General features: G+C 51.3%; 1 protein-coding gene and 1 long non-coding RNA gene across 3 annotated transcripts; one reads left to right on the top strand and one right to left on the bottom strand.

Moving 5' to 3' along the window:
- Window positions 1-331: 331 nt before the first annotated feature.
- Window positions 332-5,953, bottom strand: LOC118850134. The gene is made up of 3 exons (XR_005010454.1): window positions 5,720-5,953; window positions 1,223-1,350; window positions 332-855 (listed from the first exon to the last, which is right to left on the bottom strand). It is a non-coding gene; the product is annotated as an uncharacterized LOC118850134 (long non-coding RNA).
- SUN2 (Sad1 and UNC84 domain containing 2) lies at window positions 4,718-27,513 on the top strand. 2 transcript variants are annotated; one of them, XM_036759339.1, is made up of 18 exons: window positions 4,718-4,922; window positions 8,298-8,466; window positions 9,184-9,383; window positions 9,937-10,074; window positions 10,322-10,417; window positions 10,714-10,807; window positions 11,967-12,037; window positions 13,038-13,165; window positions 21,389-21,643; window positions 21,812-21,889; window positions 22,593-22,636; window positions 22,956-23,115; window positions 23,445-23,666; window positions 23,841-23,925; window positions 24,131-24,246; window positions 24,382-24,549; window positions 25,243-25,335; window positions 25,587-27,513. In XM_036759339.1, the coding sequence occupies exons 2-18, from the start codon at window positions 8,333-8,335 to the stop codon at window positions 25,698-25,700; spliced, it is 2,196 nt and encodes a 731-aa protein (XP_036615234.1). In that variant the 5' UTR covers window positions 4,718-4,922; window positions 8,298-8,332; the 3' UTR covers window positions 25,701-27,513. The 2 variants fall into 2 exon arrangements, with proteins under 2 accessions (XP_036615234.1, XP_036615235.1); XM_036759340.1 differs by having other exon boundaries at window positions 4,805-4,922; window positions 9,184-9,374.

Here is a 27,513-nt window from a genome sequence, read left to right as displayed (position 1 = left end):
AACAACTACAATACACTCAGTTTACAGAAAACAAGGTTGCCTTATTTCTTGTACTGAGTCATGGGCCTTTGGGTGGTCCAAATGGCAAACCTGGCCTTCCAGGCGCAAAGCACGGTCTCTACCTCTCCTCCCTTTGCCCCAGGGAAGGTCCGTCCCAACCTCAGGAACTGCCTCAGCTCAGGGATGGAGGAAGGATCCTGGGACTCTGTAGCTTTGAGGGTGATTGATTCAAGAGTCAGGCTGATGGGATCCTCCCAGTAGAGATGGACAGTGGATGGTTCAGTGGCCTTCTGAGCTTGAAGCCACTCAATATTCATTCATTCTACAAAGATTTAGTACCTAGTATTTTAGTATTTAGTACAAGACCTTGCTTTTAATGAAAGACACAAAGACCCAACCCAGTACCTGCCCCCCAGAAGCTTCCAGTCTGGTACACTGCGCTCAAAACAGTCCAAGACAGAATGTGAAAGGCCGTAAGGGCTACAAAATGATGTAGGTGGACAGAAGACAGAAAAATCACTTTTTATCCTGGAAGTATTGTTTCCCTCCAGGAGAAAGTAAGGTCTCTGAGGGCAGGCGCCCGGACTTGCTTTTGTCTTTAGACCCACCTAGCACCGTGCCTGGTTGCACTTCAATCTGCAGATGGGAAAACTGAGACCCAGAGATATTAAGGGACAGTTACCCAAGGTCACCCAGAGCAGCAGCGGCGGCTTCGAACCCAGGTCCTCTGGCCCCAAAGCCGACGCTCCCTCCATTTCCTCAGACGGCAAGGGATCCCAGGAATCCATCTGCCTGCCAAGCGTTGGCATTTCTGTCTTCCTTTGTCTCCAATGAAATATGAATCGTTAGTCAACACTGTAAATAGGAAAACATACCTTCTGTAGGTTAAATAAATCATACGTGTCCACACAGACGTGCATCACTACTTTGCATTCGTCTGTCAGTCAAAGAGGGTTTCTGTTTAATGATCCCTATGTGCCATTGATTCAGTTTGAGGGGGGAATTCAGGGACCCCTCGAGTACCGGAGTGCTGAACAGGGTCGTCTGGAATGAATTCACGAACTCAAGCATTCTTTAAGTCAAAGTGGCAAAGATTTATCGTTACGCCTTTCAGCCAGCAAGAGTTCTTAAGGAACGGGCAATCTAACAGGAGTGATGCTAAAGCTTCTATAGGAAAAGTAGCCGATTATCTGGCAGATACGCTAATTAGGTGATAACTTACAACCTCGGTCGCTCCTGGAAACCAGGGGAAGGGGTTTCTCGGGGGTGTACTTTTGGTCTGTTCCATCTGTAGCAAGATAGCTTTGAGAGTTGATGTCTGTAGCTTGACCTCTGGATTGTATACGATAACTGTGGGAATCAATACGTGATAATTCTGTGGTTACAAGATTGGCCTGTTTTTACAAGAGAATTTCTTCAGAGGTCAGTGTGTTCTTGTGATGGGGGAAAGATAGTTTGTCTTACTGGGGCCCACTCATGCTATTGCTAGGCATCGTGTCCTTGGGCTGGGGAAAAAACTGTCAGGGATAGTGTTTTGAGGCTAGGGAGAAATGTGATCCTAAAATTGGGGTCCAAGCACAAGCACCCACGCCCCCCATCACCATGAAATGTGCACAGTGCTGGGGATTTGGTGGGAAGAAATCAAAAATCCCACTCTTGAAGGGAGTTTAATGGGGAAAGCAGCATGTAAACAGCTAAGTGCATATTGGTTCTAAACAAAGTTAGGAAGAAGGTAATCTCAGCAAGGAAGGCTCTAAGGCGGGGATGGGGACCAGGGAGGTGGGATTTAAGCTGAGTCTTGAAAGAAGCCAGGGAAACTGACAGGGCATCCTCAGCTTGGGGAATGGTTAACGCAAAGACACCATGATAGGAAAAGGGACAGAGAAGGAGAAGGAAAGAGAAGAGAGGACAAAACACAGAAGGGAGGGAAGGAGAGAGAGAGAGAGAGAGAGAGAGAGAGAGAGAGAGAGAGAGAGAGAGAGAGAGAGAAGAAAGAAACAGTGCAAAAAGACAAGGGAGAAGAATGAAAGATGGGGGGGAGAGGGAGAGAGAAATTATTGTTGTATTAGAATGCTTAGAATCCGAACCCAGGACTGGCCTCTGACTAAGTCTAGCAGAACTTTAGACAGAGCACTGCATTTGGAATCAGAGAACCTGCCTGAGTTTTGTTTAAATTCTGCCTCCCCCTCTGTGACAATGGGCCCTTCCCTAGGCCTCAGTTTCCTCCCCTGTGAAATGAGGAACTACATGACTTCTGAAGCTCCAAATGTGAGCTCCATACTTAATGCTCCACTTCCTACTTCCTCACAGACCTCCAGCACTTAGTACAGCAAATAGTAGGCGCTTAATAGATGTTTACTGGCCAACTGTCTCCAGGCCTGGAAGAAACCTTCCAGAATCCTTGGCTTCCTTTGGGCTCAGCAGCCGAGATGCCTCCACGGGTTCGGGACAGATTTCTCCTGTTCTTAGGGGCTTCCTCCATCTTCTTAAACGTTCCGAAGGTCCTTCAGCTGAATCTTTCCTCCCGTCACCCCGAATCTGCACACTAGTCAAGCCTGGCTCCCTCTGCCCCTCCCCCGATAGAATGTCAGCTCTTTGAGGGCAGAGATCGAGCCTTTTTTTTAATCTCCACACCCTTCTCCTTGCGTTCCTAGCACAGTGCCCTGGGCCTAGCAGGTGCCTAGTGTATGTTGGGCTGAGTGGAGTTGGTGAGGGACTGAAGAATGGGTATCAGAGCTGGGCTTCGTGGTCCGAGCTGTGGCCCCCAGGGCAGGCAAGGCCGGAGCGGGTGGGGGGGTGCCCCAAGCGGAGAGGAAGCGTGAACAAAGCGGGGGAAATCGAACCGGCACTTGGCAAGTCGTAGTGGCTGCGGTGGAGAGGTCTGGAGAGCTCCGAGAAAGGGCAAGGAGGCAAATGCCGGGACTACAGAAGCTCACGTCCTCTTTGACATCGGTAAGGCCCTAGTGCCTTAGGTCATTTAATTGAGACTTAGAACTGAAGGGAAGCTAAAGGTGGTTGTTGTCCTTCAGCCTGACTCGGTCATTTAACAAAGGGGGAAACCGAGGCACCGAGGGTTGATGTGACCCACCGAGCGGTGAAGAGCCGAGCCAGCCTTCAAACCCAGGGCCCCTGACTCCAAATCCAGCCTTTTTTTCCTGGCACACGATATGTTTCCTAGAAAGCAGCCGGCACTGACTGGGGAGTCGCTGGAGGAAGGAACGAGCATTATTGAAGGCCTTTACGGACATTGGGAGGTGGGCGCCATGATGATGCCCACTTTACAGCTGAGGAAACTGAGGCCAGAGGTGGTGAGGCCCAGGGCCAGCTAGCCAGCATGTGTGTGTGGGGGGGTCTTCCTGTTTGCCCCCTCGCCCCTGCTCCCTTTGGGGTGGGCAGCCCGACGCCTCTCCTGCATCCTGTTCTCCCGCTTCGGTGGGGATGGGGAGGAGGGGATGCTGTTTTGAAACAGCTCCGCAAAGGAGGAGGCTGGAGGGGAGAGTCTGGAAATGGCCCGAAGCCTGACAGCATCCTTCCCCTGCCTTGCCCAGGCTGACTAAGCCAGGGATGCCAGCCCTGGGGGAATGGGAGGAACGGGGAGAAGCGGAGAGGGAGGGAGGAGAGGAGGAAGGAATGGAGGGGATGAGGGAGGACTGGCCTGGGACATAAGGATGAGAAAGAGTAAGAGGAAGGTGGAGAGAAGGGAGGGGAGGGAGACAGCGGTGGGAGAGAGGGGCTGGAGGGGAGGAAGGAGGGGGAGAGGAGGGAGACAGGGGAGGGAAGGGAGGGACAGAGGTAAGGGGAGGGAGGACTGGACCAGGACACAAGGAGGAGAAAGAAGAGTAAGAAGGTGGAGAGAAGGGAGGGGAGGGAGAGAGGGGATGGAAGGAAGGAGGGGGAGGAGAGGGACAGGGGGGAGGGGAGGGAGATGGGGGAGGGAAGGCTAAGGGGGAGAAGAGAAGGGAGGGTGGGGGGAACTATGGAGGGGAGGGGAGTAGGAGGAGAAGGAAGGGGGAGGAGACTCGGGGAAGGGAATGGAGAGGAGGGAGGGAAGGCTGTGGGGGAAAAGAGGAGGGAGGTTGGGGGACCATGGGGGGGCACTGAGGACTAGAGGAGGAGAGGGGAGGGGAGAGGAGGAGAAAGGAGGGGAGAAGGGGAGGGAAAAAGAGGGGAAGAGAGAAGAGAGGAGGAGGGGAGGTGGGAGGGAAGGCTAAGGGGGAGAAGAGAATGGAGGGTGGGGGGACCATGAAGGGGAGGCGAGATGGAGGACTAAGGTGGAGAGGGGGTGTAGGAGAAGGGAGGGGAGAAGGGGAAGGGGAAGGGGAGGGGGGAGAGGAGGAGCGGGAGGGGAGAGAAGAGGAAGAGGAGGAGGGGAAGGGAGGTGGGGAAGGGGGAAAATCAAGGGGAAGGGCTGGAGGGGAGGAGGTAGGCCAAAGAAGGGCGGGGCCTGGAGGGGCGGGTGGAGGACTAGAAGGCGACGGGGAGGGGAGAGATGGAAGAGAGGAGAGGGGGAAGGGGAGAGAGGGAAAGGGGCAAGGACCACGGGGTGGGGGCGGGGGGGCGGGAGCGGACGAGGGGGCGGGGCGCACCCTCGTGCTCCGAGTGGCCGTTTCGGTGGAGGGCGGGGCCATCCGCGCCCCTTTTTGTTCAAACCGCCCAATGAGCGCGCGGGGGGCGTGGCCGGGCCCCAGGGGCGGTGGCCTCGCCTCGGCCTGTCTGCGCTGACCAGAGGCGGACCCGGCAGAACGGAGGCGCCCCCGGAGCTGCGCGGAGCCGTTCCCCGCGCGCGCCCCTCGCCCCAGCTCGCGCCCGCTTTGTCCTCGCGCCCCCTCGTGCGCGCGCCCCGCGTTCCCCCCGCGTTCCCCCGGTAGCGGCCAAGGGACGAGGACGCGGCGGGCGGGGGAGGGACGGAGCCGTCTCCGCAGGTACCGGGGCGGGAGAGAAGGGGGGAGGGGGAGGCTCCGGGACGCCGGGCGCGGGCACGGTGCCCTCCTCTGTGCCAGGGCACAGCTGCCCCTCCCCTTGTCTGTCCCCCAGACCTGGGCACAGTGGCTGCCTCTCGTCTTGTCTGCCCTCACTGTGCCAGGGCACAGCTGCCCCCCAAGAGTTGCCCCCAGGCACAGCTGCCTCTGGTCCATCCCCTAACCTCCCCCTAAAATCCCCAGCGTCCGTGGGTATCCATGACTGAGGAGACCCTCAGTGCCGGGCCTGGTTGCCCCCCCTGCTTCATCTCCCTTCCCATAAACAACCCCAAAATGGAGTTGCACAGGCCAGGGCTCACTTCCCAGTGCCAAGGCCTGGCATGCCTTTCCACCTTCCTCTGGGCCAAAGTTGTGCTGATTTTCCCAGTGGGGTGTGTGTGTGTTTTGGGGGGAGGAGAGCTGGCAGCAGACCCGTGCCCAGGGCTGACCCACCCAGGCCCCTGGCCCCACATGCCCCTCTTAGCTGACCAGACTGGGGCTCATCACCCACTTGATGCCCAGTCTTGGCCGGACTCCTCCTCCCAGTGCCAGAGCCCCGCTGCCCTCCAGCTCACCCTCTAATGTGGGGCAGCCCCAGTCCAGGGATGATCCTCCCAGGGTGAAGGCCCGGCTGCCCCGGCTCACTGGGTATCCCTGCCAGGGAAGGCATCAAGGCCTCTTCCTCCCTCCTCCTGCAGAAGGGCCAGGGGCCCCTTCCCCCGCTTACCCCGACCTCCTCTGCAGAGCTGAGCCAAACTCACCCTCGGGGCAGGTGCAAGTGACCCCTTTACTTTGCCTTAGTGGCTCCTGAAAAGGACCGTGGTGGGTGTTGTGGGCCATCCCTGGGCAGAGGAGGGAAAGCCAGGCTTCTCCAGGCTGGAGCTCTCGAAAAGAGTCAGTATTTGTGGTTGGAGCCGTACCAGTTGCCTGAGCCTTCTCTGGGCAGCCTGGAAGATTCTGTCCGCCTCTGCCCCTTCGAATTGTTGACAGCTGGGGGCAGGTCCACGGGTCTGAGCCAACAGGGACCCATCCCTGTGGGTCAGTGACCGCCAAAGCAGGCAGTAGGTGGCCTTTAGATAAAAATCACTTGGCAGGGGCAGCATGTAAAGTTTCAAGGGAGAAGGAAGGAGGGGGATGGCGGTGTGTTGGCCAGACATTCCTCAGGGGGCTGTGGGCTATGTGAGATTCAGGGTGAAGTCGGCTCTCGTGTGCAGAGTTGGAGGAGTAGGATGGAGTGGGGAGGGGGTGGGTCAGGAGAAGGGGGGCAGCGGGATGTGGGGGGCAGGCACCTCAGGTTCTAGCCCCATCCTGGCCCTGCCACTGACATAAGCATGTGATCGCAGATGAGACAACACCTTTCTAAGCTTTGTTTTTCTCCTCTCAAATGAAAACAGAGAGCTCTTTCTGATGAGCGTCACCTTATTGGGGGGCAGCAGCGTGACTGACTCTGTGATCTCGGAGGGCCCTGTCAATTTTAGTATTCTGTGATTGTGGGTCAGCCTAGGAGGCAGAAGCAGAGAGGGAGCCTTTTCTAGCCTTTAGATCAGCTGGAGAACCATGCTTTGTGCTCTTCAAAGCATATGCGGGGTTTTGACAGGGAGGAAGGCAGGGCAGGGATTAGATGATGATGACAGAGGGTAGGAATGGTCTTTCCCTTTTACTGTGGCATTCAGAACAGTCAGGAGCTTAGATTCTCTGTCTTTATGACACTGGAATTCTGAAGGTAAGACTACCTGGCAGGCTGGGGGCTTTTCTTGGCGATTTGGGGGTGCCCATACCACCTTTTCAGGCCCCCACTGTGATGTGGTTAGGTTTGTATCCACAGCAGACTGACTACTAGCTGTATTGCTTTGTTTGAGGCCTCGGGGAAAGACTCCACCCCAGCATGGGGGAGGGAGGGCCAGAGCTGATGTTGATGCCCGAGTGGGTGGGCATTCAAAGACTCCAGTGGGGCAGACTTCATCACCATATGGGGGTGGAATTTAGAAGGGGGCATCAGGCCAGCTGCCTGCCTTGGCCACTGTCCATTTGCCTCTTCCTGTCCTTCCTGCCAAGTGGGCAGCCCATCTTCAGAGAAGCCAGCAGGTCGACCAAATGGGGCTCCTTGGCCAAGAAGACATGTGGCTTCTTGCTTTTCAGGACAGGTCTAGTAAGAACTCTCCCTGCCAGCCAAACCTTCTCATTTTCACAACTGGCAGAGACATACGTTGGGGTCTGTATCCCACAACCCAAGCAAGTATCTTTTAAATAAAAGCAGTAACACCCAGAATACAGGTTATGGCAGAGGTCACAGGCCCTCCAAAGTTGAGGTTGGGTTATTAGAGATGGTTTTGTAGCATGGACAGACTGGGGAACCAAGCTGAGATCCCCTACAGGCTGGTCTCGTCTATAAACTGAGTTCAGGGTCTTCATTACACTAGTTTCTCCTAAGGCTGGGACAGCCCCTCCCTCCTCCCCCCGCCCCGTACTTGAAGCCTTTCTCGTGCAATCCTTGGCAATTTAGAAATCCCTGAGGAGGCGCTGAGGTTGGAGCTGAGGGAGCAGGGGGATGGCAAGGCCCAGGGCCTGCCTTGGAGGTTCTTCCTGGGGGTGTGGCCCCTTGGGAGCTTACCACTTGTCCATTTACTCAATGTGTAAAATGAGTTCGATAATCCTTAATCCTTAATAGCTGTGATGAGCAAATGAAAAAACTGTCCATTGAGGGCTGTTACTCACAGAGTACATGGCCTAAGTGTCGGGGCTAGAATCCGCTGGTTAGCTTGGACCCGGACAGAGTTACTGGATGTGACCCCATCAGTCCTTCAGAACAGATCACAGAACCACGTGCTGTTGGGGATGGGGGGAACCAAAGACATGGAAGAGAAGGAGGTCCTTTGCCTCAGAGTTGCAGTCTGTTGGGAAAAGGAAATTGTGTGTTTGTGAAGGAAGCTGAGAACAATTACAACCTGAGTGTCCAAATCCTAGATTCAAGAAAGACATGCTAAGGGGGAGATCCAGAATGGAGGTGAGGCAGCACTGCACCAGGGAAACCACCTGCAAGATGCTTTTGAGAGAAGACATCGTGGCCAGGCTGGGCCAGGCTGAGCTCAGGCACGAAGCTGGTGGGCTTGGCCCTGGTGAGCAGCCATCCTCAATGTGCCTTGGAGACACTTCAGAAACACTTCAGGAGAGCGCCTGACTGTCCCAGCCCAGGTTCCCTTTCGGAGGAATAAGTCTGGGGCATTTCGTTCCTCCCCTTCAAGGTGCCCCCCATCAGTGTCTTCTCAGGGGGTTCCAGAAAATCACATCAAATCAGTCAGTCAGTAAGCACTGCTTCTCATTTCTTTTTCCTTCTTTCAGGAATTTCTAGAATCATTCTAGTGTGAAAGATTTTGATGATGTCTCGACGCAGTCAGCGCCTGAGCCGTCACTACCAGGTTGATGATGATGGAGGCAGCAGCAGCAGCAGCAGCGGGGGGAGTTCCCTGGTGGCTGGCCAGCACACTGCCTTCCAGGACAGTCCCCTCAGGTAAGCTACACCAGAGCAAGCCTAAGCGGCCTTCTAGATCACAGCTGCCCAGGACATCCAAGGGCCTGGGCAGCTTCCTCATGCACACTTTTTTCTTGCCCCCATCTTTGGTGGAGACATCACTCTGCTGCTTTCTTTCCCCACAAATGTGAGAATTTCCTGTCCCCAGCACTACCTCTTCCCCTTCTACCACAACCTGGGCTGCTGCTGCCTTCACTCTCTTAGAACAGGAACTAGGGAGGGGCAACTTTGAGCATTGAGAGGGCCGGAAACTCTGAGGCTTGAAGCTGGGCAGGGAACAGCCGCCCTCTGCCGTGGATCTCTTCTCCCTAGCCCCAATGCCCTTGGTTCCTTAGGGTAAGCTGCAGGGCCCAGCAAGAGCACAGGAAGCCACCGGGGTAAAGGGCTTGTGGGCAAGGAGACAGGTCCAGGGGGCTGTTAACTCCTCTCATACCTCGTCATGGTGGTTTAATTTGGAAAGAGGCCCTCCCTGGCTCATGGGAGCTGTGGCTCTGTTCAGTCCTGCCTCCGACATTAAAAATTCTTCATGTTTAAGGAATAAGACCAGGAAAAGAGGGCTTTGGGTGTCATTTGTTTTCATCCCGGAAGTCCCTGTGAAAGTCTCTGTCTCCTCCTGGCCTTTCTCCCTCCCTGCCTTTCTTATTCTTCCTCTTTCCCCCCCTCTTATCTTTGCTCTTCATGCTTGGTGCCCCCCAGGACTGTGAGGAGGAAGTCTAGCAATGTGAAACGCCTCTCACCAGCCCCTCACCTGGGTCCTGCTTCCAATCCTCACACCACCTACTACAGTGAATCAGTGGTGAGCGAGTCCTACATAGGGAGCCCCCGAGCCGCCTCGGTGGCCAGAAGCTCCATCCTACAAGATCAGCTGGACAGCGATGCCTACTGGAGTGAGCGTGGTGAGCTCTGCCCAGAGCTTTACCAACCTGGGGGCTTGGGCTGGGGAGAAGGAGAGAAGGTCCTCTCCTAAAGATGTCTCTGTCTTGAGTTAGCGTATTCCTCCCTGGGCCTCCATTTCCTCATCTGTAAAATAAGGTTGGATTGGGTTGGGTTGGCTCATCTCCCTAAGTTCTCCCAGATTTGAGATCCTGAAGCCCCTCAGCCCATAGATGGCACTTTTACAGATCCCTGAGAGAATAACCCTGCCTCTTAAGGCAGAAGGCCACCTGGTTTTGTACAGCCAGTGAGCTAAAAATGGTCTTTACATGTTTAAATAAAGTTTCATCATATTTAAAAACATAAAAACCTTTCTTAGCTCATACGGAAGTAGGAAGTGGGCCAGATTTTGCCCTTGGGCAAAACTCTCTCCCTGCCCTAGACCAGGTGGGCCTCAACCCACCAAAGGAGTGAGATGTCTGAGTTCTGAAAAGTTCTGCCAGGCATCCCACCTTGGGCAGCTGCTATGGCTGCAAGCTACCTGCTCATCAGGCACCTCCCATTCTCTGTGCACAGGTGGGGACCTATTGGTCAGGAGGAGGAGAGGCACAGGGGATGCTGAGAGCAGCAAGGTCAATGGACTGAGTGAGGGCAAAGTCACCTATGACACCTATGGATCGTCCTCAGGATACTCCTCTGAGGATGACTATGCAGGTAGGTACCACTTCCTCCCCCCGGAGCCCCATCTCCCAGGCGCTGCCCCACTTACTTCAAAGGGTACCCCATCACTGGGGCGAGAGACATAAATCTCTCAGATAAGAGGAAGAGAGAGCTCTGCAGTCTGGCTCCAGATGGGGTGTGGAGGGTGGCAGGGCTCAAGCCTCAGCATGGTAATGGGGGATGCCCGAGGCCCACTCATCTCTCCTTCTGGGTCAATCCTCATTTCTTCCCTTCCCTGCAGGGCACGCACTTATGGACCAGCCTGGCTCAGCATCCACATTAAGGAACGCCGCCTCCCAACTTGGCGCTTTCTTGTGGATGGCCATCACTTTTCCAGGTGGGTTCTGCGAGTGGGGGCATAGTGCCCAGGGCAGTCCCTGCTGTGGACCTCTAAGAGCTTCCTCATTCCTATGCTGGGGCACGTTGGGCTCAGGTGGACTAACTCTAGGACAGTGTGAGGAGACGGGCTTATTATGGAAGGATGCCCAGGCACAGCGAGAGAGCCTTGGGAGGATCCAAGAGCAGAAAAGCAAGAAGCAGCTGCAGAGCTGGCAGGCTGGTACCGGGCTAGCTCTGGGGTGGGACAGGCTTGGAGGGCAAAGCCTTTGAATCCCTCTGCTGGGACTTTTACAGGTTGGCTCTTTGGCCTTTTCTACTGGTGGCTTGGCACCACCTGGTACCGCCTGACCACAGCTGCCTCCCTTCTGGACGTCTTTGTCTTAACCAGGTCAGTGAGGCCTCCCTGGGGCCTGCCAGAATCAAAGAACCCATGCTGCAAAGGGCTCCACAGTCCTTGAGTTCAAATTCCCCATAGGCTTTGCCCTATTGGTTTTCAGCTTTTTCAGACTTACATGATAAACTTATGACAGAGGGTCAGGTCAGGGTCAGGGGTGTGCTAGAGCCAGCTCGAACCTGCTCGTGAGAGTCAGCTAACAATCAGGGCTTGATTGAGTATCTAGACTGAAGAAGGTGATGGGAGAAGTAGGTTGTGTGTGCCTTCCCCTCTTCCAGAGCTATCATCACACGCCAGCCCCCATTACTCTTGGCTCGTCAGGGAAGTGGGTTGGCTGTGAGTACAGGTGCTACTCTCTTCCTGAGATCTTTAGGAGCTCTCTCCTCAGTAGTTCCTGCCTCTGATCTCAACTGAGTCTGGTGGGTTCTCCTTTGCTAGTCTGAGGGTTTCAAGTTTCCAGGAACAATCCCTACTTCTCTTCCCAGTCCTCCAGGTAGCCAGGCCATTCCTGCAGTTTCTCTGTGGAAGAGCATGCCCAGCTTTCCAGGCTGCATCCAGGAGCCTCTAGAGCAGGCATGGGGAACCTGTGGCCTCAAGGCCACATCTGGCCTTCTAGGTCTTTGGGTGAGGCCTTTTGACTGAGTCCAAGTTTTACAGAATAAATCCTTTTATAAAGTCTAGGAAGTCTGGATTCAGTCAAAGGGCTGCACTTGAGGACCTAGAAGGCCACTTGTGACCTCGAGGCTACAGGTTCCCCACCCTTGCTCTGGATTCTTGGAGCCACAGGCTAGGTGAAGGGTGACCAGTCAGCCTTAGCAAGGCTTTTTCCTTCCAAGTCCAGTTTTACAAGCACTGGAACGACTTAGCAAAAAGAAAGCCGGCTAATTCACTGGCATATTAACGCATTCCTGATAGATCCCAGCGCCCTGTCCAAGGGCATCCTGTCACCTTTCATAACAACATTAATGTATTTGACAAAGACCAAGCTTTCTCCTTCCACTTTAGCTTGAGGGCTGTCCATAAAACCCAGGTGCTCCCCATCTGTGCCACCCCAGGCAGGGGCACACCCTTTTGGTCAGGGAGGGTCTCACAGGAGACTCTGGTGGGGAAGAGCAGGCAATAATATCTCCTTCTTCATCCCCATGAAATCCAGGAGCTTTTCGACTCTGAAGAAGTTGCTCCTGTTTCTCTTGATGCTAGTGCTTCTGGCTTCGCTGGCTTATGGTGAGCCTTGCTGCATCCCTGGCAGGAGGGATGGACACGGGCTTGGGGGCAGGGCCAACAAAGGAAAGTTTGGAAGACAGAGCTTTGAAGGGGAGCCTTTAGGGATACAGGACAAAAGCCCTGGGAAAAGGGGCCCAGGCCTCACATGGGCAAGCTCTCGTGCCTAAAATGTGAGAGATGTCCTGTCTCTTCTTCTCCTCTCAATCCAATCCAACACCTTTATTGTGCATCTTCTGTATGCAAGCCTCCCAGACTCATGCTGCATGGCCGGGGTGGCTGGCCTGCCCACCTTGAGAGTGTTGGCTTCACATGAGTGTTTTTTCTGCCCCCTTGGTGGTCACTGACAAGGCACTTGAGGGTGGGGGAATTGGTAGAGGAGCTGAGCCAGGCACAAATTGGTTACCTGGGCAGGACACAGCCAATCTCAGCTCTAGAGGCCTTTGCCCTTTCTCATTGGTGAGGACAGGGTGGTCCTCCCTGGATGGTCCCAGAAGGGCTGGACTCTTGGTCAGGAGCCATGACATTACTCAGCCCATACTGTGACATAAAGTTCAGCTTGGCCATGATGACATCACAAGCAGGACCTGTATTCAGGTGGCATCTCTTGAGAGCATCCTAGTTCTCCTTCAGAAGGGACAGGGCTGTGTGTGGACCAGCCTTTGGACCAGGAGGCAGGATTTCTGGGGTCGGTCTCCATGTCCTCTCACCAGCTTATGCTTATCCCTCATTTTTGCCATAATCCAAAAGTGTGTAGTGATTCCTGAGAGCATCACAAGAGAGGGGATCCTTTCCAGAAGGCTCCCGGGGTAGAAGGGGCTCTAGCCGTACAGCCTTTCAGATGATGGGGCCCATAGCACATCTACCTTCCTTGGGCTCAGGTTCAAGCACACACAGATGTGACACTGTCAGACTCAGCCCAGATGTAGGTCCTCATGCTGGACTTCTTGCCCTTCTGGTGCCTTAGCCTCTGCCTTAATTAGCCTTTCCTCCCATGTGCTAGGTGCTTGGTATTTCTACCCCTACGGATTACAGACCTTCCACCCTGCTATGCTCTCCTGGTGGGCAGCAAAGGGCAGCAGCAGGAGAGAGGAGGTGTGGGAATCAGGAGAATCCACCCCATATTTCCAGGTGAGTGCCAGGAACACAGGACAGGCAGACAATCTTCTCACAATCGAGTTTTTTCCTCTCAACCCCAGTGTTTCTCAATTAACTAGCATTTATTAAGCATGGCCTGCTGTGTGTAAGGCAATGCACTAAGCTGTGGGAATTCAAAGAAAGGCAAAACCAAACAAACAACCCCTCAGTCCCTGCCCTCAAGGAGCTCACAGTGTGATGAGGAGACAACTGAGTACAAACAAGATCTAATAGGACAAGTGAGAGTAAAGCAGTAGAGGGCATTGGCCACAGTGTTTATTGGAGGGGGGCCACACAGAGCATTGCCACACTACCCTCAGGCTGCCCTGGCCTGGCGCTGCCAGATGCTGTTCTCTCCCGGTACCGTCTTTGAGACCCCAGGCTCTGCAGCATGAGGCCTCAGAGGAGGGAGAAGCACGATTAGCCATAGAAAGATGCTTTTTTTTCATTTTTTAATTAACAAAAATCTATTTTCTTTCCTTCCCACCTCTCAACCATTTGGAAAAATGAACAACAAACTACTTGTAACAAATAATGCAGAGTTAAGCAAACCAGTCCTTCCTTGGCCATGTCTAAAAGATGTATGTCTCCTTCTGCCTCCTGAGTCCATCCCCTCTGTCAGAAGTTGGATCATTTTCCAGAAGAGTAGTTGGTTGCTGTATCGATCAGAGTTCCAAAGTTTTTCTGAGTTGTTTGTCTTTGTGGTTCTGCTCACTCTTTTCTCTGCATCAGTTCATACAAGTCTTCCCAGGTTTCCTGGAGCACCACCTCTTGAGCACAGTAGGATTCTGTTCAATCCCTACACCATAATTTGTTCAGCTCTTGCCCAGCTTGGGGGGTAGTCCCTTAGTTTCCAGTTCTTTGTCTTTGATGTTTGGGTACCACGTACGTGTCTTCCGGAAGACATAGCATTCATCTCAGTGGTGACAGTCCCTTCCCAGTATCAGCACTGTGGGGCAAGAGATGAGAATATAGATCCAGGCCATAATTAAGCCTTCAGTTAGTAACCCTGGTTTATGCACAGATTTCCATCTCTGAACTCATCAAACTTTGCACCAGGGCTGCTCACAGGCAGCCAAACCAACCTAAGGAGACTCTCACCTTGGAAGGGCAGAGCCCTGGGGAGCCAGGGTCAGAAAGCCTTTGCTAGCTTTGGGACTTTGGGCAATTCAAGCCCCATCATTTCCTCCCTACCTGAAATTGAAATCATAGTCACCTCCCCCAAAAGGCCTTCCCTAGCACCTTATCACACAATGTGGTGACCATGAGGACCCGGGGAAGGTGGGGAGCCCACACCACCAGACTTTACCAAGCTGGGAAGACTTGAAGGTCGTGTGCACATCAGGTTGGCTGCCCACCAGAAGCTTGTCCACCCAGGTGATTGGATTTTTGGAGTCACGATGACCTCAGAAACAGGTAAAAATACTAAACAACCTTTGCCCCCTGCAGTCACCTTCTTTGTGGACAGGCGTCAGGTGACCTCACAGAGGGTGCTAGGTCTCCCTCAGTCCTTAGACCGTCTATGAGCTTGACTTAAGTGGTTGACATTCTTCCTTTGTAATCTGAGGGGCCACATGGAGTGGTGGGATAAAGGACCTGGCTCTGGAGAGCAGCAGCAGTGAGGTGCTGGATGTCAGATGCAGAAGGAAGCCCATGATTTTGGACATAGACAGCATCAGAATTTGATTTGCCTGACTTCTCATATTTGCTGCAAGGAATTTTTTTTTCAACTGGGGGAGGAGGAAAAAAATCAGTGGAATGATCACTCACAGGCTCTCCTTGGAGAAGGCAAATCAGCCTTAAAATTTCAATTTCATCACATTTTTAAAGGCAACAAGAAAGCCCCAAAGTTATACTCACAATGAGCATAAACAAACAGGCCACCATTTTTACAGAGGGCAAAGAAAGTCTATGAGGAACCTGATAAGGTCCTTTTGTCCTTGTGACCCCAACACCCGGCACAGCCTCTTACACTTAGTAGGAGTGTATCGGTGTTTGTTGATTGGAATTGTACTAACTCCACAACGGAAGAAGACACAAATGTTCTTTGTCAGTAAGAGAGTCCCCAGACACAGGATACATGGTCAGCACCAGAAGACATTACAAAAAACCAAAAGGGATTATCTTCCCAGAACAAGAAATGCTGGTTACATCAGTCATTTGAGCATCAGAGTGATATCAGATCAGTGACTGGGCCCAACAAAGGTCAGAATCAAGGGCAAATTAGAAGAAAGGGGAGACAAAAGGGGGGAAAAGACACCATACAGTCCCAATAGCTCCAGTCCTTCCTGTTCAGATGTGTTAACAACTCAGGCAAGGACAAAAGTTACACTGACTCATAGCATCGTTTCCTAAGGATGTTTGACTGCTGCCCCAAAACACGGCCAGCAAGCCTGGAGGCTGAGTCTGAAAGAGACCGGTGGCTCTTTGCCAAGCAAAGAAGTCACAGCAGCCAAAGGCAACACTGGGTCTGAGGACAGGCCACTGGCACAAGCGAAGAGGGTGGTGACCAAAGAATGCAAACAGTGACCTCGTGAAATGGCAGACAGCAGGAAGGGCCCTCAGCCACCCTGCTTCAGCCCAGGCCTGAGAACGGAGGCCTCAACCTCCCAGGGCAGCCCCCTCCCCTTCTAGAGACTCACTTTGATAGGAAGTTGTCCTTGCCCAGCTGGGACAAGCAAAACAAGTCTAACCCCCGTCCACAAATGCCTGAAAAGAGTTTTCTATGACCCCTCATTGTTTTTGTGTATTTGCTGTTTTGTGTCCAAAAATTTTGTGGATATCTTTTGTTTATACACAACCTACCTTTCCCAGTGTCTCTTCTCTCCTCAGAAAGAGATGCAGGTAATTTGGACAAACCCTGCAAAGCTTGTGTGATCTGTTAGTGAAAATAATTATGAATTAAATATCTCTTTATACATACATACACACACCACAAACACACAATCACTGACTTTAGAGACTTGTTACTAGCTTTTGCTTTCATGTCATCCACCTTTTTCAATATAGCCTTCCCATCTCGCCCTCCCACAGAGCCACCCCTTAACAAAAGAATTAAAAAAAAGAGAGGAAGGAAAGAGTTCAGCAAAACCAACCGACTTAGCAGCCCAGTCCGGCGTCATGTGCAGGTTCCATCCCACTAGTCTCCCACCCCAGCAAAGAAGGGAAGGGAGACTTCTCATTGGTCCTCATTGGTCATCTTTGGGCCAGCTGTAGGCATGATCTTTTCACAGTATTCTGTTCTTTCCATTTACATGGTTGTCTGTGGTGCTTATTTTTCGTGTTCTCTTCCTTCATTTATTTCACTTTGTCCTGGTTCGTGTAAGTCTTCTCATGTTTATCTTTATTAAGCAGAGTCATGGTTTCTTATAGCATAGTAGTATTTCCTTGTATTTCCATAAGCCGCATTTGGTTTAGCCACTCCCCTTTGTTTTTGGTTCTTTGCTACCAAAGAAATTTCTTAGTAGTTCACTTGGTATGGCACTGAATAAGTAAATTAATTTAGGTAGTATTGTCATTTTTATTCTATTGGCTTGACCTACCCATTAGCAGTGTATATGTCTCCAATTGTTGAGATCTGTCTCTGTGTGTGAAGAATGTTTTGTAATTGTGTTCATATAGTTCCTTTGTGTTTCTTGGCTAGTAAACTCCCAGGTACTGTATACTGACCAAAGTTATTTTCACTGGAATTTCTCTTTCTATCTCTTCCTCCTGAATTTTGTTGACTGATATATAGAAATGCTGATGATTTTTATGGGTTTATTTTATATCCTACAACTTTGTGTAAATAATTATTTTAACTTTTTTTAGATGACTATCTAGGGTTCTCTCAGTAAACCATCATATCATCTACAAAAAGGGATAGTTTGGGTTCCTCATTGCAATTTTTTCCCTTCAGTTTCTTTTTCTTGCCTTATTGCTATATGTAGCAATTGCTGTATCTAGTACAATATTAAATAGTAATGGTGATAATGGACATTCTTCTTTCACCCTGATCTTATTGGAAAGGCATCTAGCTTATCCCCATTACAAATCATGCTTGCTTTTGGGTTTAGTTAGGTAATACTTATCATTTTAAGGAAGACTCCATTTATTCCTGTGCTTTCTAGTGTTTTTAACAGGAATGAGTGTTACATTTTATCAAAAGCTTTTTCTGCATCTGTTGAAATCATATGAATTTTGTTGTTTTTGTTATTGGTATAGTCAGTTTATAGTTTTCCTAATAATTGACCCAGCCCGAAGTTCTTGGTATAAATCCAGCCTGGTCACAGTATATCATCTTTGCAATATATTCCTGTAATGTCCTTTCTTAGTATGTTTTTTTCATTATTATTCATTAGTGAAATTGATCTATAGTTTTCCTTCTCAGGGAGAGTTGACTCTCCTTGATTTGGATATCAAGACCATATCTGTGTCATAGAAGAAACTTGGTAAGACTCTTTACCTATTTTTTCAAACAGTTTTCATTGATTGTGAATTCACTTTTTTCATTTTTTGATATTAGTAATTTGGTTTTCTTCCTTTTTTATAAATTAAATTAGTCAAAGATTTATCTATTTAATTGGGTTTTTTAAGCTTATAGTTTTATTAGTTCAGTAGGGTTTTTTTCTTTCAATTTTGTTAATCTTTCCTTGGATTCAGGATTTCATTTTTAGTGTTTCATTGGGAAGGGATTAATTTGTTGGTTTTCTAATCTTTTTAGTTGCATCACCAATTCTTTAATCTTGTTTTTTTCTTTTTTTGATCAGGGTAAGCATTTCAAGATATACATTTTCTGCTAAGTACTACATTGGCTGCATTCCAAAAGTTTTGTTATGTCATTGTTGTCATTATCTTTAGTGAAATTATTGATCATTTCTATGATTTGTTCTTTGATGCATCCATTCTTTAGGATCCATTCTTTTGCTCCATCTCCTCCTTTATTTGTGTACCTTTCTGTTTCAAGCATATTTCTTGTAAATAACATAATTGTTGGATTCCAGTTTCTAATCCATTCCACTATACTCTTCCATTTTGGGGGTGAGTTCATCCCATTCACATTCACAGTTATAACTGCTAAATGTATATTTTGCTTCATCCTATTTTTTTAAACGTATCCTTTTATTTTTCATCCTGGCCCCTCTTCGAGTCTTATTGCCTCCCTTAATCTACCGTCTCTCTTATTCTCCGCCCCCCCCCCCACCTTTCTCTTAAACCCTTTTCCTCCTATTTTCCCTTGGGTAAGATTAATTTCCGTATCTAATTGTATGTGTATATACATTCTTCCCTCTTTCAATCAGTTCAGATGAGAATAAGGTTCAAGTGTTGCCTGTTCCCCTCTTCTGTCCCTTCTGTTGTATGAACTCTTCTTAGTGCACCCCATTTATATGAGATAATTTTCCCCATTCTTTCTCTCCTCCCCCTTCCAGTGCCTTTCTCTTCCCTACCCTTCCATTCTTTTGAGATCATCGCAACATAATAGAGTCACACAGGCCGCTATCTAATTAGATTGCCTCTAGGACCCCTGGTGATCATAAAATTCTGAAGGGGTACATGTATCATCTTGCCACACAAGGCATGTAGACAATTTACCCTTGTTTAATGCCTTGCAATTTCTCACCCATGTTTACCTTATTATGCTTCTCTTGAGTCCTGTGTTTGAATGTCAGATTTTCTATTCCACTTGGGTCTTTTCATCAGGAATGCTTGAAAGTTCTCTATTTCATGAAGTGTCCATATTCTCCTATAGGATTATACTCAGTTTTGCTGGGTAGTTTATTCTTGGCTCTAGTCCTAGATCTTTTGCACTCCAGAATATCATATCCTAAGCCCTGTACTCCTTTAATGTGGAAGCTACTAAATCTCATGTGTCCTGACAGTATTTGGATTATTTCTCTCTGGCTGTTTGCAGGATTTTCTCCTTAACCTAGGAGCTCTGGATTTGGTACAACTCCTGGGAGTTTTCATTTTGGGGCTTCTTTCAGAAAATGATTTGTGGATTCTTTCAAGTTCTGCTTTGCCCTCTGGTTCTAAGACATCTGGACATTTTTCCTTTATATCTTAAAATATTATGTAAATCCCTTTTTTTTGTTCTTGGATTTTAGATAGTCCAATGACTCTCAAAATATCTCTCCTCAATCCATTTCTAGGTCACTGGGTTTTTTTTGGTGGGTTTTTTTTTTATGAGATACTATACATTTTCTCTTATTTTTTTCATTCTTTTAAATTGATTTTATTTTTTCTTGTCTTCTAGAGTTATTAGCTTCTGTTTGCTCAGTTCTAATTTTTAAGAAGTTTTCTTCAGTACTTTTGTGTCTCTTTTACCAAACTATTCATTCTTTTTTCATATCTTTCTTGCATTGGTTTTTTTTTTCAATTTCTCCTCTTCCACTCTTGATTTTTAAAATCATTTTTTTTGTTCATTTTTATCCTGTTCTTTAGCTCTTCTAGGAATTTTTGTTCAGCTCATGTCCAATCTGGACTTCTTCTTCGAGGCCTTGCTTAAAAATGTTTTCAAGTCATTGTCTTCTTCTATCTTTCTGTCTTGAGCTTCCCTGTTGCCATAGTAGTCCTTTATGGTCAGGTTCTAATTTTGGTTTACTCATTCTTCCAGCCTATGTTGGTGTTGGGCTCCGCTCACCTCTGGGCTTTCTCAATTCAGTCTGCAATGTTTCAGTGCTTCCAGAGTGGTGTGATCTGTTCACTGCTCTCCTTGTCTGAGCTGTGCAAGTTCCTGACCCAGATTTGGGTCTTCTGGCTTGTGGGTGGTGGAGTTTCTGTAGGATGTTATTGGACTTAGTCACAGACCACTTTGAGGTTCAGAGGAACCAAGCTTATTGACTCTCCTTGTGTCTGGGTGTCTTTCCCCAAGTATCCCACTGTAGGCTTACATGCAGGACTAAAAGTTAGCACTGAGCACCCCACTGTGCTGTGGGGCTCAGGCCCACAGCTCTGTTTGCAAAATGTCTTCCTTGGTCAGTGCTCAGCTAGAACCTCGCTCACTGGCTTACTCGTGACTGCTCTTCTCTGCTCTATGTCTGTATTCCAAAGATGCCAGCTGTCCCCACTCCTGGGGCACTAGTACAGGGTCCCCCAGGACCTGCCCCTGCCCAGGGGTTCAGTCCCAGCCCTTTTACTGTCCTTGGGCACTGAGATTCTTCCCACTATCCTAGCTGCTATTATGCTGGACTCCTGGCTAGTCCCCACCCGCATGTCCACAGCACTCTCAAGCTTCCCTGAGCTGGAAAAATGACTCACGGGCACTTTTTCTTGGCTTTCCTGATGAGAATGTGGTCTGTCATATTTTTTAGATGGTTAGAGAGGAGGTGGGCTGGACTCAGCAAAAATGCCAACCTTCCCTCTGCTATCTTGGCTCTGCCCCTGTGCTGTATAAATACTAAGGCATGGGGTGGGGGCACCTTCTGCATGCTTGGCCTCCTTTGCACCTCTTGGGGAGGTCGCTAACCCGGCCTTTTGCCATGAGCTCTCTTAGCTTCTTTGCCATTTCTACCTTCATAACCCTGGCCACCCCAGCCCTCATCACTCTCTCCTGGGTCACTGCAGCAGACTCCTGAGTGGCCTTGCTGCCTCCAGTCTGTCCTTCACTCTGTTCCCACAGGAACTTTCCTTAAGCACAGAGCAGGCCACATGACTTCCCTCCTCAGCCAACTGCTGGGGCTCCCCCTCACCTCCAGTGGGTCTTTCCAGCCTTAGCCCGGCCTCAGTCCTCCTTCCACACTCGGTGACCCTGCCAAAATGGCCACCCCCATGCTGAGAATTCATTCTGCGTTCCCTTTCCACTTCCAAGCTGGTGCCCTTTCTTCCAATCAACCTGTCGACCCACAGGCATTTATTAAGCTCTTACTATGTGCTAGGCCCTGGCCCAGGGGATACAGGTACAAAGAATGAAACAATTCCCGTTTGCAGGGAACTTACACTCTAATGGAGGAAACCAAAAATGCATACAAAAATATAAATGGCATAAATGTGAAACTAAGAAATACACATGCAGTCGTTCAGTACCTGGGGGTGTGGAATGTTCTTGTCTCCTCAATTAGGACAGAAGTTCCTGGTGGGTAAGAAAGGTTTCCTTCTTGGTCCTTGTGTTCCCAGCACCCAGCCCTATGCCTGGCACACAGTAGGTGCTTAATAAATGCTGGAGTCTCTGATGCCCAGTGTTCCTTGTTCCTCCGCCTAAGAGACTTTTCATCTTTGCGTGTTTTCCTTCTTGTTTCCAAGGCTGAACAGCGTGTCCTGTCAAAGGTTCATGCTCTGGAAAGGCGGCTGGAAACTCTGGCTTCTGAATACTCTGCCCATTGGCAGAAGGAGGCCACCAGGCTGGAGCGCCTGGAGCTACGGCAAGGAGCCAGTGGGAGCGGAGGTGGGAAAGGCCTGAGCCACGAGGACACTCTGACTCTCCTGGAGGGCCTGGTGAGCCGACGAGAAGCCACCCTGAAGGAGGACTTCCGCAGGGACACCACTGCCCACATCCAGGTGAGGAGAAAGCAGGAGCTGCCCACCTGCTCTCCTAAGACCAGGTCACCAGGACCGGCCAGTGGGGAGCACAGGGGTCTTAAGATGAGGTAGTACTCTGGGCTTGTCAGAGCCTGCAAAGTTCTCTGGGCCTTGGTGAACACCCATCTCCTTTTCTGTGCTTCCCAGGAAGCGCTCACCACTCTCAGGGCAGAACATCGGCAAGATTTGGATAACGCCATAAAGAAGATTACTCGGGCATCCCAGGTAATCCAGAAACTCAGATGCTCCTGGAGGCAGAGACAGTGAGGGTGGACATCTTGGGGGAGGTTGCTTTTGGTTGCATCAGCATCTTTGAAAGGTTAATGCTGCTCTCAGGGGGCTGGCACTTGCCTATGGGGCTCTGGCCAGATTCCCTACTTGTCTGGGAGCATCATAGATTGATAAAGACTCCAGTCTCATTGAGAGGTAGCCACTTGCTCACAGAGCTGCCTGAGGACCCTGAACCCCCTTGTCTGAAGGATGAGCATGGAGCTCCCTGACCTAAAACAAACCTAGGCCTCCTGCAGCTCCAATCTGGAAGCCCTCCCATGTGCCAAGCACATCCATGCCTGCAGACTAGGGAGGGATAAGAATGTTGATGAGAAGAACGGGACTTAAGAGCTGAGTTTGAAACTTTCTTCAGGGGACCGAAAAGGGACTTCACCACTCTGGGGAAAGTGGTTCATGCCTAATCGCAGCTGAGCTTGGGTCTTTCTCAGATGCTTCCTCTTGGTGGGATGGTAGGAGAGAAGCCCAGTCTCTGAAAGGTCTAGCCTGGACTCAAGGTCAAGATTTCTAGAACCCAGCAGTTTGCAGAGACTTGGATCCTCCTCAGCAGACAGAGGGCCCACCCAGAGGAGACCACAAGTCCTCACGGTGGCACGTCAGTGTTTTCATCAGTCTCACTGTGTCCTCTTCTTCCTTATAGGAGCTGGAAAGCTCGGTGCTCCAGCTCAAGACAGAGTGGCAGAGGTAAGGCCCCAAACTGATGAGGGAAGAAGGGCTAGAAAGCTAGACCAGAGATTCTCTGGGGAGTCAGTAGGGCAAGAATACTCGGGTTAGTATGTCCATAGGATTGATCGCAGCTGGTGAGGACCTCAGAGAGCAGATGAGGGTCCTGGGGCCCAGGAGGGAAATGAGATACCAAGTGTCATGCAGGGAGTAAATGTCAGCTTAGGCCTGCACCCAGGTCTCCAGCTCTGTTCTTTCCGTTGGGTAGTGGTTCCACTTGACTCCATCCTCTGTGACTCTCCAGTGGCTGACCTTGACCTTTCCTTCTGTCACTGGCTAGTTTGGCCCAAGAAGCCCTCCGGGAAGACACGTTAAAGGAGATAGTGGAGGCCCAGCTGGCTGGCCTGAGGCAGGAGCTGGCGGCCTTAAGCCAGAGACAGGCTGCAGTAGCAGAGCAAGTAGACCTTTGGCCACAGAAGATGGCGGCCCTGCGCAGTGACGTGAGTACTCCAGTCCCCCGGTTAGGCCACGCACGCCCCTTGATCGAAGCTGGGCTGCTGCTGCCCGGGCATCTGCCCAGGGAGGTCCACATGGTGGGGACATCTGTCAAATGGGATGAGAGTTGAGGAGATCCTGTTTGCAGACCACAAAGCAGTGGAGAAATGCCAGTCACTTGGCTCATACAATCCCTTCCCTGCCCAGGCAGGCACATGCTGGCCCTGAGCTCTGAGTCTCTAGACAGCCCAGGCCCCCTGTCCATGCCCTCTTCCTTCCTCACCTCTGCTGTTTCCTAAGTGTCTGCTGAGCTCTCTCCTCTGGTGGGTTCTAGGTGGAGTCTCAGTTCCCAGCCTGGATCACTCAGTTCCTTCTTCGAGACAAAGGTGCTCAGGCTGGGCTCCTTCAGCTAGAAGAGGTGCAGGCCCAGCTTCGGGACTTGGAGTACAGAATCCTCACTCAGGTGGCAGAGGGGCAGGTCAAGTCCTCCAGTGAAGCTGCTGCCAGCCTGAGGCTGACTCTTCGCAAGGAAGGAGTGACTGGGGTGACGGAGGAGGTGAGGCCTGCTCCACCTGTCTGCCTGTTGGGAGTCATGGGTTTGCCCTGAGAGGAGCCTCCTGGGCGGGAGGGAGAAGCCCTGGCTGAGCAGGTAGCACGCGTGCCCCTCCCCAACAAGGGCTGGATGGGTGCTGCAGGTGGCCTGGTCCATGAGTCCATGCCTGTCTTTTAGGAAGTGCACCAGATTGTGAATGAGGCCCTGAAGCGCTATAGTGAGGACCGCATCGGGCTGGTGGACTACGCCCTGGAGTCCTCTGGTAGGTGGCCTGTAGAAAGCCAGAGGGCTTGGGACATGATGGATTAGAAAGTCAGGATGCCTTTTATGGGACAACAAGAATTGAAAAATTGGAATGCCCCTTCTGGAACAAGGCAGTTAGGAGGGCTAATGCCCCAGCAGTGCCCCCTTGCCTTGAGGCCATCTCTGCCCTCCCCCCCCACCTTATCTCCCTGTTGCTCTTTCAGGGGCCAGCATCATCAGTACCCGCTGCTCAGAGACCTATGACACCAGGACAGCCCTTCTCAGTCTGTTTGGCATCCCCTTGTGGTACCATTCCCAGTCCCCAAGAGCCATCCTCCAGGTAGGGCTGAACAAAAGTCCCCCAGCTTGGCTCTCTGCTTGCCATCTCCCGCCCTCCTCCGTGGGGTTGGGCTCTCAAGGCAGAAGGGTCCCACGATGGGGTCCGCCTTTCACCTGACTTGTCTTCTGCCCACAGCCAGACGTCCAGCCTGGCAATTGCTGGGCATTCCGGGGCCCCCAGGGCTTTGCCGTGGTTCGATTGTCTGCCCGCATCCACCTCACTGCTGTCACCTTAGAGCACGTGCCCAAAGCCCTGTCCCCAGTCAGCAACATCCCCAGCGCTCCCAAGGACTTTGTCATCTTGGTGAGTATCTGAGCCTGGCAGCTCCCCTTTCTAGAACGGCAGCATTGTGAGGTGAGGAATGGAAGGATGTGCCCATTTTACAGATGGGATGTTGAGGCTGGTCTCCCGACTCCACAGCCAGCCCTTTGCTTCTCCCCATCTTCTTAGAGAGGAGCCAGGAGAGGAGAGCAGCAAGACTTCAGTGTTGCCTCAGGGTCCTTTTATACAGGGCAGTCCCATGGGGGAGCTGGGTCATTCCCCACAGAGTCACCCCCTCAGGGAAGAAATGGATTTGGGCAAAAAGATGGAGCAAGAGGAGATGAAACGTGCAGGGAAGGAGAGGGGCACTTCAGGACCTCAATCCTGATACAGATGAAGAAACTGAGGCACCCCTGGTTAAGTGGTTTGTCCCCAACCGCTTGGCAGCTTAGGAGAAGAGGCTGAGGAGGAGGCTTGGGCTTGGCGGGGCAAGGATTCATCTATTAGTGAGATAGGCTAGAAGGTAAGGGGACCAAGGAAGGAGACATCACAGTGGCTTTTGTTTTCTCCCTTTTGCTCTCCCTGGTGCATCCCCCCCCACCTCCTCCCCCTCCTTTACCTCCCTGGATTGATCTGGATTCATGTCCTAACAGCACGACCTTCCTCCAACCCTTCCCATCCATCCGTCCATCCGTCCGTCCATCCACCCTTCCCTTTGCTTTTCCTTTTCTGCAGGGGCTCAGTGAAGATTCACAGTCGGAGGGGGTGGCCCTCGGGCACTTCACCTACGATAACGCTGGGGAGTCCATTCAGACCTTCCACTTTCAGGTATGGAGGGCCAGTCCCACAGCAGTCACCCGATGACCCCAGCAGGCTGGTGATCTTGAGGCTGGGTCGCTGGCCATGGGGACACTGCAGTGCAAGCCAGGCCCCCGTGGCTCTGTTTAAAACCTGTGGGATAATGTTGTGGCTTAATTCAGCACTGCTCTTTGAAGGAAGCCAGGAGTAGAAGGGCTCTGGGGTCAGGGCATCCACCAAGGGATCTCGGGCCTTCCTGACCCCTTCTCCTCTTCCCACAGGGCAATGACACAGCCCCATACCAGGTAGTCGAGCTTCGGATCTTGAGCAACTGGGGTCACCCCGAGTATACCTGCATTTACCGTTTCCGGGTCCACGGGCGGCCTGCCAATTAGCCCCTCACAGGGCCCTTCATCCCTTCCCCCTTCAGCCACCTCCCCTCCACCAGCAGCAGCACCCCCACCTTCTCCTCCCTCTCCCTCGCTTCATCCCTTATGGGCGCTGTGGCTTCTGGAGAGACAGACAGAAGATGGGAGCTCACCTCTGTGGAGCAGTCTTGCCCCACCAGGTTCTCTCTGATGTGGGGGAGACCACCAGCTGAGTGATTTCTGTTTCACTCCCCATCTTCTTGAGGGTCAGGTGGCCCAGCTCCCTGCCAGGCCCTGCCCACCCCCAGGAGGTGTATATAGAGCTATGTATTATATGGTGGGGGTGTGGGTTGGGACATTAGTGAGGGCTTTCCTATGCTCAGCAGCAGTCTTACCAGAACCACAGCTAAGGCCACCTTGGCTTCCCTTGCCCTAGAGTCTAGGTCAAGGAATTTGGCGTATTAAGGGCATGATAAATTGGGTGCCTCAAAAGGGCAGACTGGTAGCCAGTCTGTCCTGGTTATGCCCAGCGGGTGGCTAAAGCCCCTGTCCATGGGGCTGTGCATGGTTCTCTTCACCATGGGGCATGATGGGGGCAGTCTTTGAAATCTGAAGCACCACAGTTCCCTGGGCTTTTTGTTCTGACAAAGCCAACAGCCTCAATTTGGGGGATGTTCTGCCCCCAAGATCACCTGCGGTGGCATTTAGAAACTATGTGCCCCACAGGGTATAGCCATGGCTGGGAGGCCCCTTTTACCCATTGGGGCTTAATTTAGAGAGGAATGGAGGGTTTCTAGTGTGTGGGAAAGGCAGTATTAGATACAGCATTACTCATGGATTAGATAATGCTGAAGGGAGTGGGGCTCAGAATGTAGCCAGGGCCATGGGGAGAGGGCCTTCCCTTACGTTCCTGGTACCAGACCCAGGGCAGTACTTCTCCACTCTGGCCATGCCTTCATCCACCTTCTCACCTGCAGTTCAGTCACTGTGGGCTCTCCTTTGGGACCATGGTAGGCAGGAAGACTGGCTGGGATCCTGCTGAGAAGGGCCCTTCCCTGGCCCCATCTAGGGTTGGCATTGAGCCAATGCTGCCCTCTCTCCCTGGGATGGACCTGCCCTGCCCCAGGTGTCTCTGCAGGGAAACAGGGCATAATAGGCTCATCAGGCTGGCTCTGGGCCCTGATTCTAGTTCCTTTCTGGCTTGGTTAGCACATGGGCAGATGTTACGTTTATTGGGATAGGGTTGGGGGAGGAGCTTGTTGGAGTTAAGGCTGGGATGGGAGGGGAAGGGCAAATTCTTTGGCCCTGCGGGCCGATTGTATTATGTATATAGATATATATTTATATTTATACATAGATATATTTCATGGCTCTTTGTTATCAGATAGAAAAGCTAAGGGCTTCATTTCTGGCTGCCTCCCCTGGGGCCCAGGGTGATATTCACTCCATCCCCAGCTTGGGGGGACGGGCTATCAAGCACTGATCCCCACAGTGGCATCACTGTCCTTTCTGCCTCTTACCATTAGGAGGGAAAGCAGGGCTTCACACCACAGGGCTGGTCACTGGTTCCTGAAGCCAGCAGGGGCACCCACTCTTCTGCAGATTTCAGGGGCGAGCAGCAAGTGGTGCAGGGCTGACCCTAGCTTCCCCTCAGCCCAGTCTGCTCCCTCTGCTTCTGTCCCCTCCCCAGAAAGCTGGCATCTGAGCAGCCCTACATAGGAACCTACAGATGGGGGCCTAGCTCTTCCCCATCACAAAGGCTACTGTTTAATTCTTTAGTTTTATTTTTTAATCGACAGATTCTAATTTATGCCTATGCAAAAATAAATTTTCTCTTGGA

Source organism: Trichosurus vulpecula, chromosome 5 (assembly GCF_011100635.1).
Source record: "Trichosurus vulpecula isolate mTriVul1 chromosome 5, mTriVul1.pri, whole genome shotgun sequence".
NCBI classification, from domain to species: Eukaryota; Metazoa; Chordata; class Mammalia; order Diprotodontia; family Phalangeridae; genus Trichosurus; species Trichosurus vulpecula.
Note: the sequence above shows the minus strand (reverse complement) of the source record. Positions and strands in the feature narration are given on the sequence as shown.

Bases quoted from the DNA above. Each gene is read 5' to 3' on its own strand.
- SUN2 (XM_036759339.1), top strand. From the start codon at position 8,333: ATGATGTCTCGACGCAGTCAGCGCCTGAGCCGTCACTACCAGGTTGAT. The intron at 10,418-10,713 runs GTGGGTTCTGCG...GGACTTTTACAG, and splicing joins GATGGCCATCACTTTTCCAG to GTTGGCTCTTTGGCCTTTTC. The intron at 22,637-22,955 runs GTAAGGCCCCAA...GTCACTGGCTAG, and splicing joins CTCAAGACAGAGTGGCAGAG to TTTGGCCCAAGAAGCCCTCC.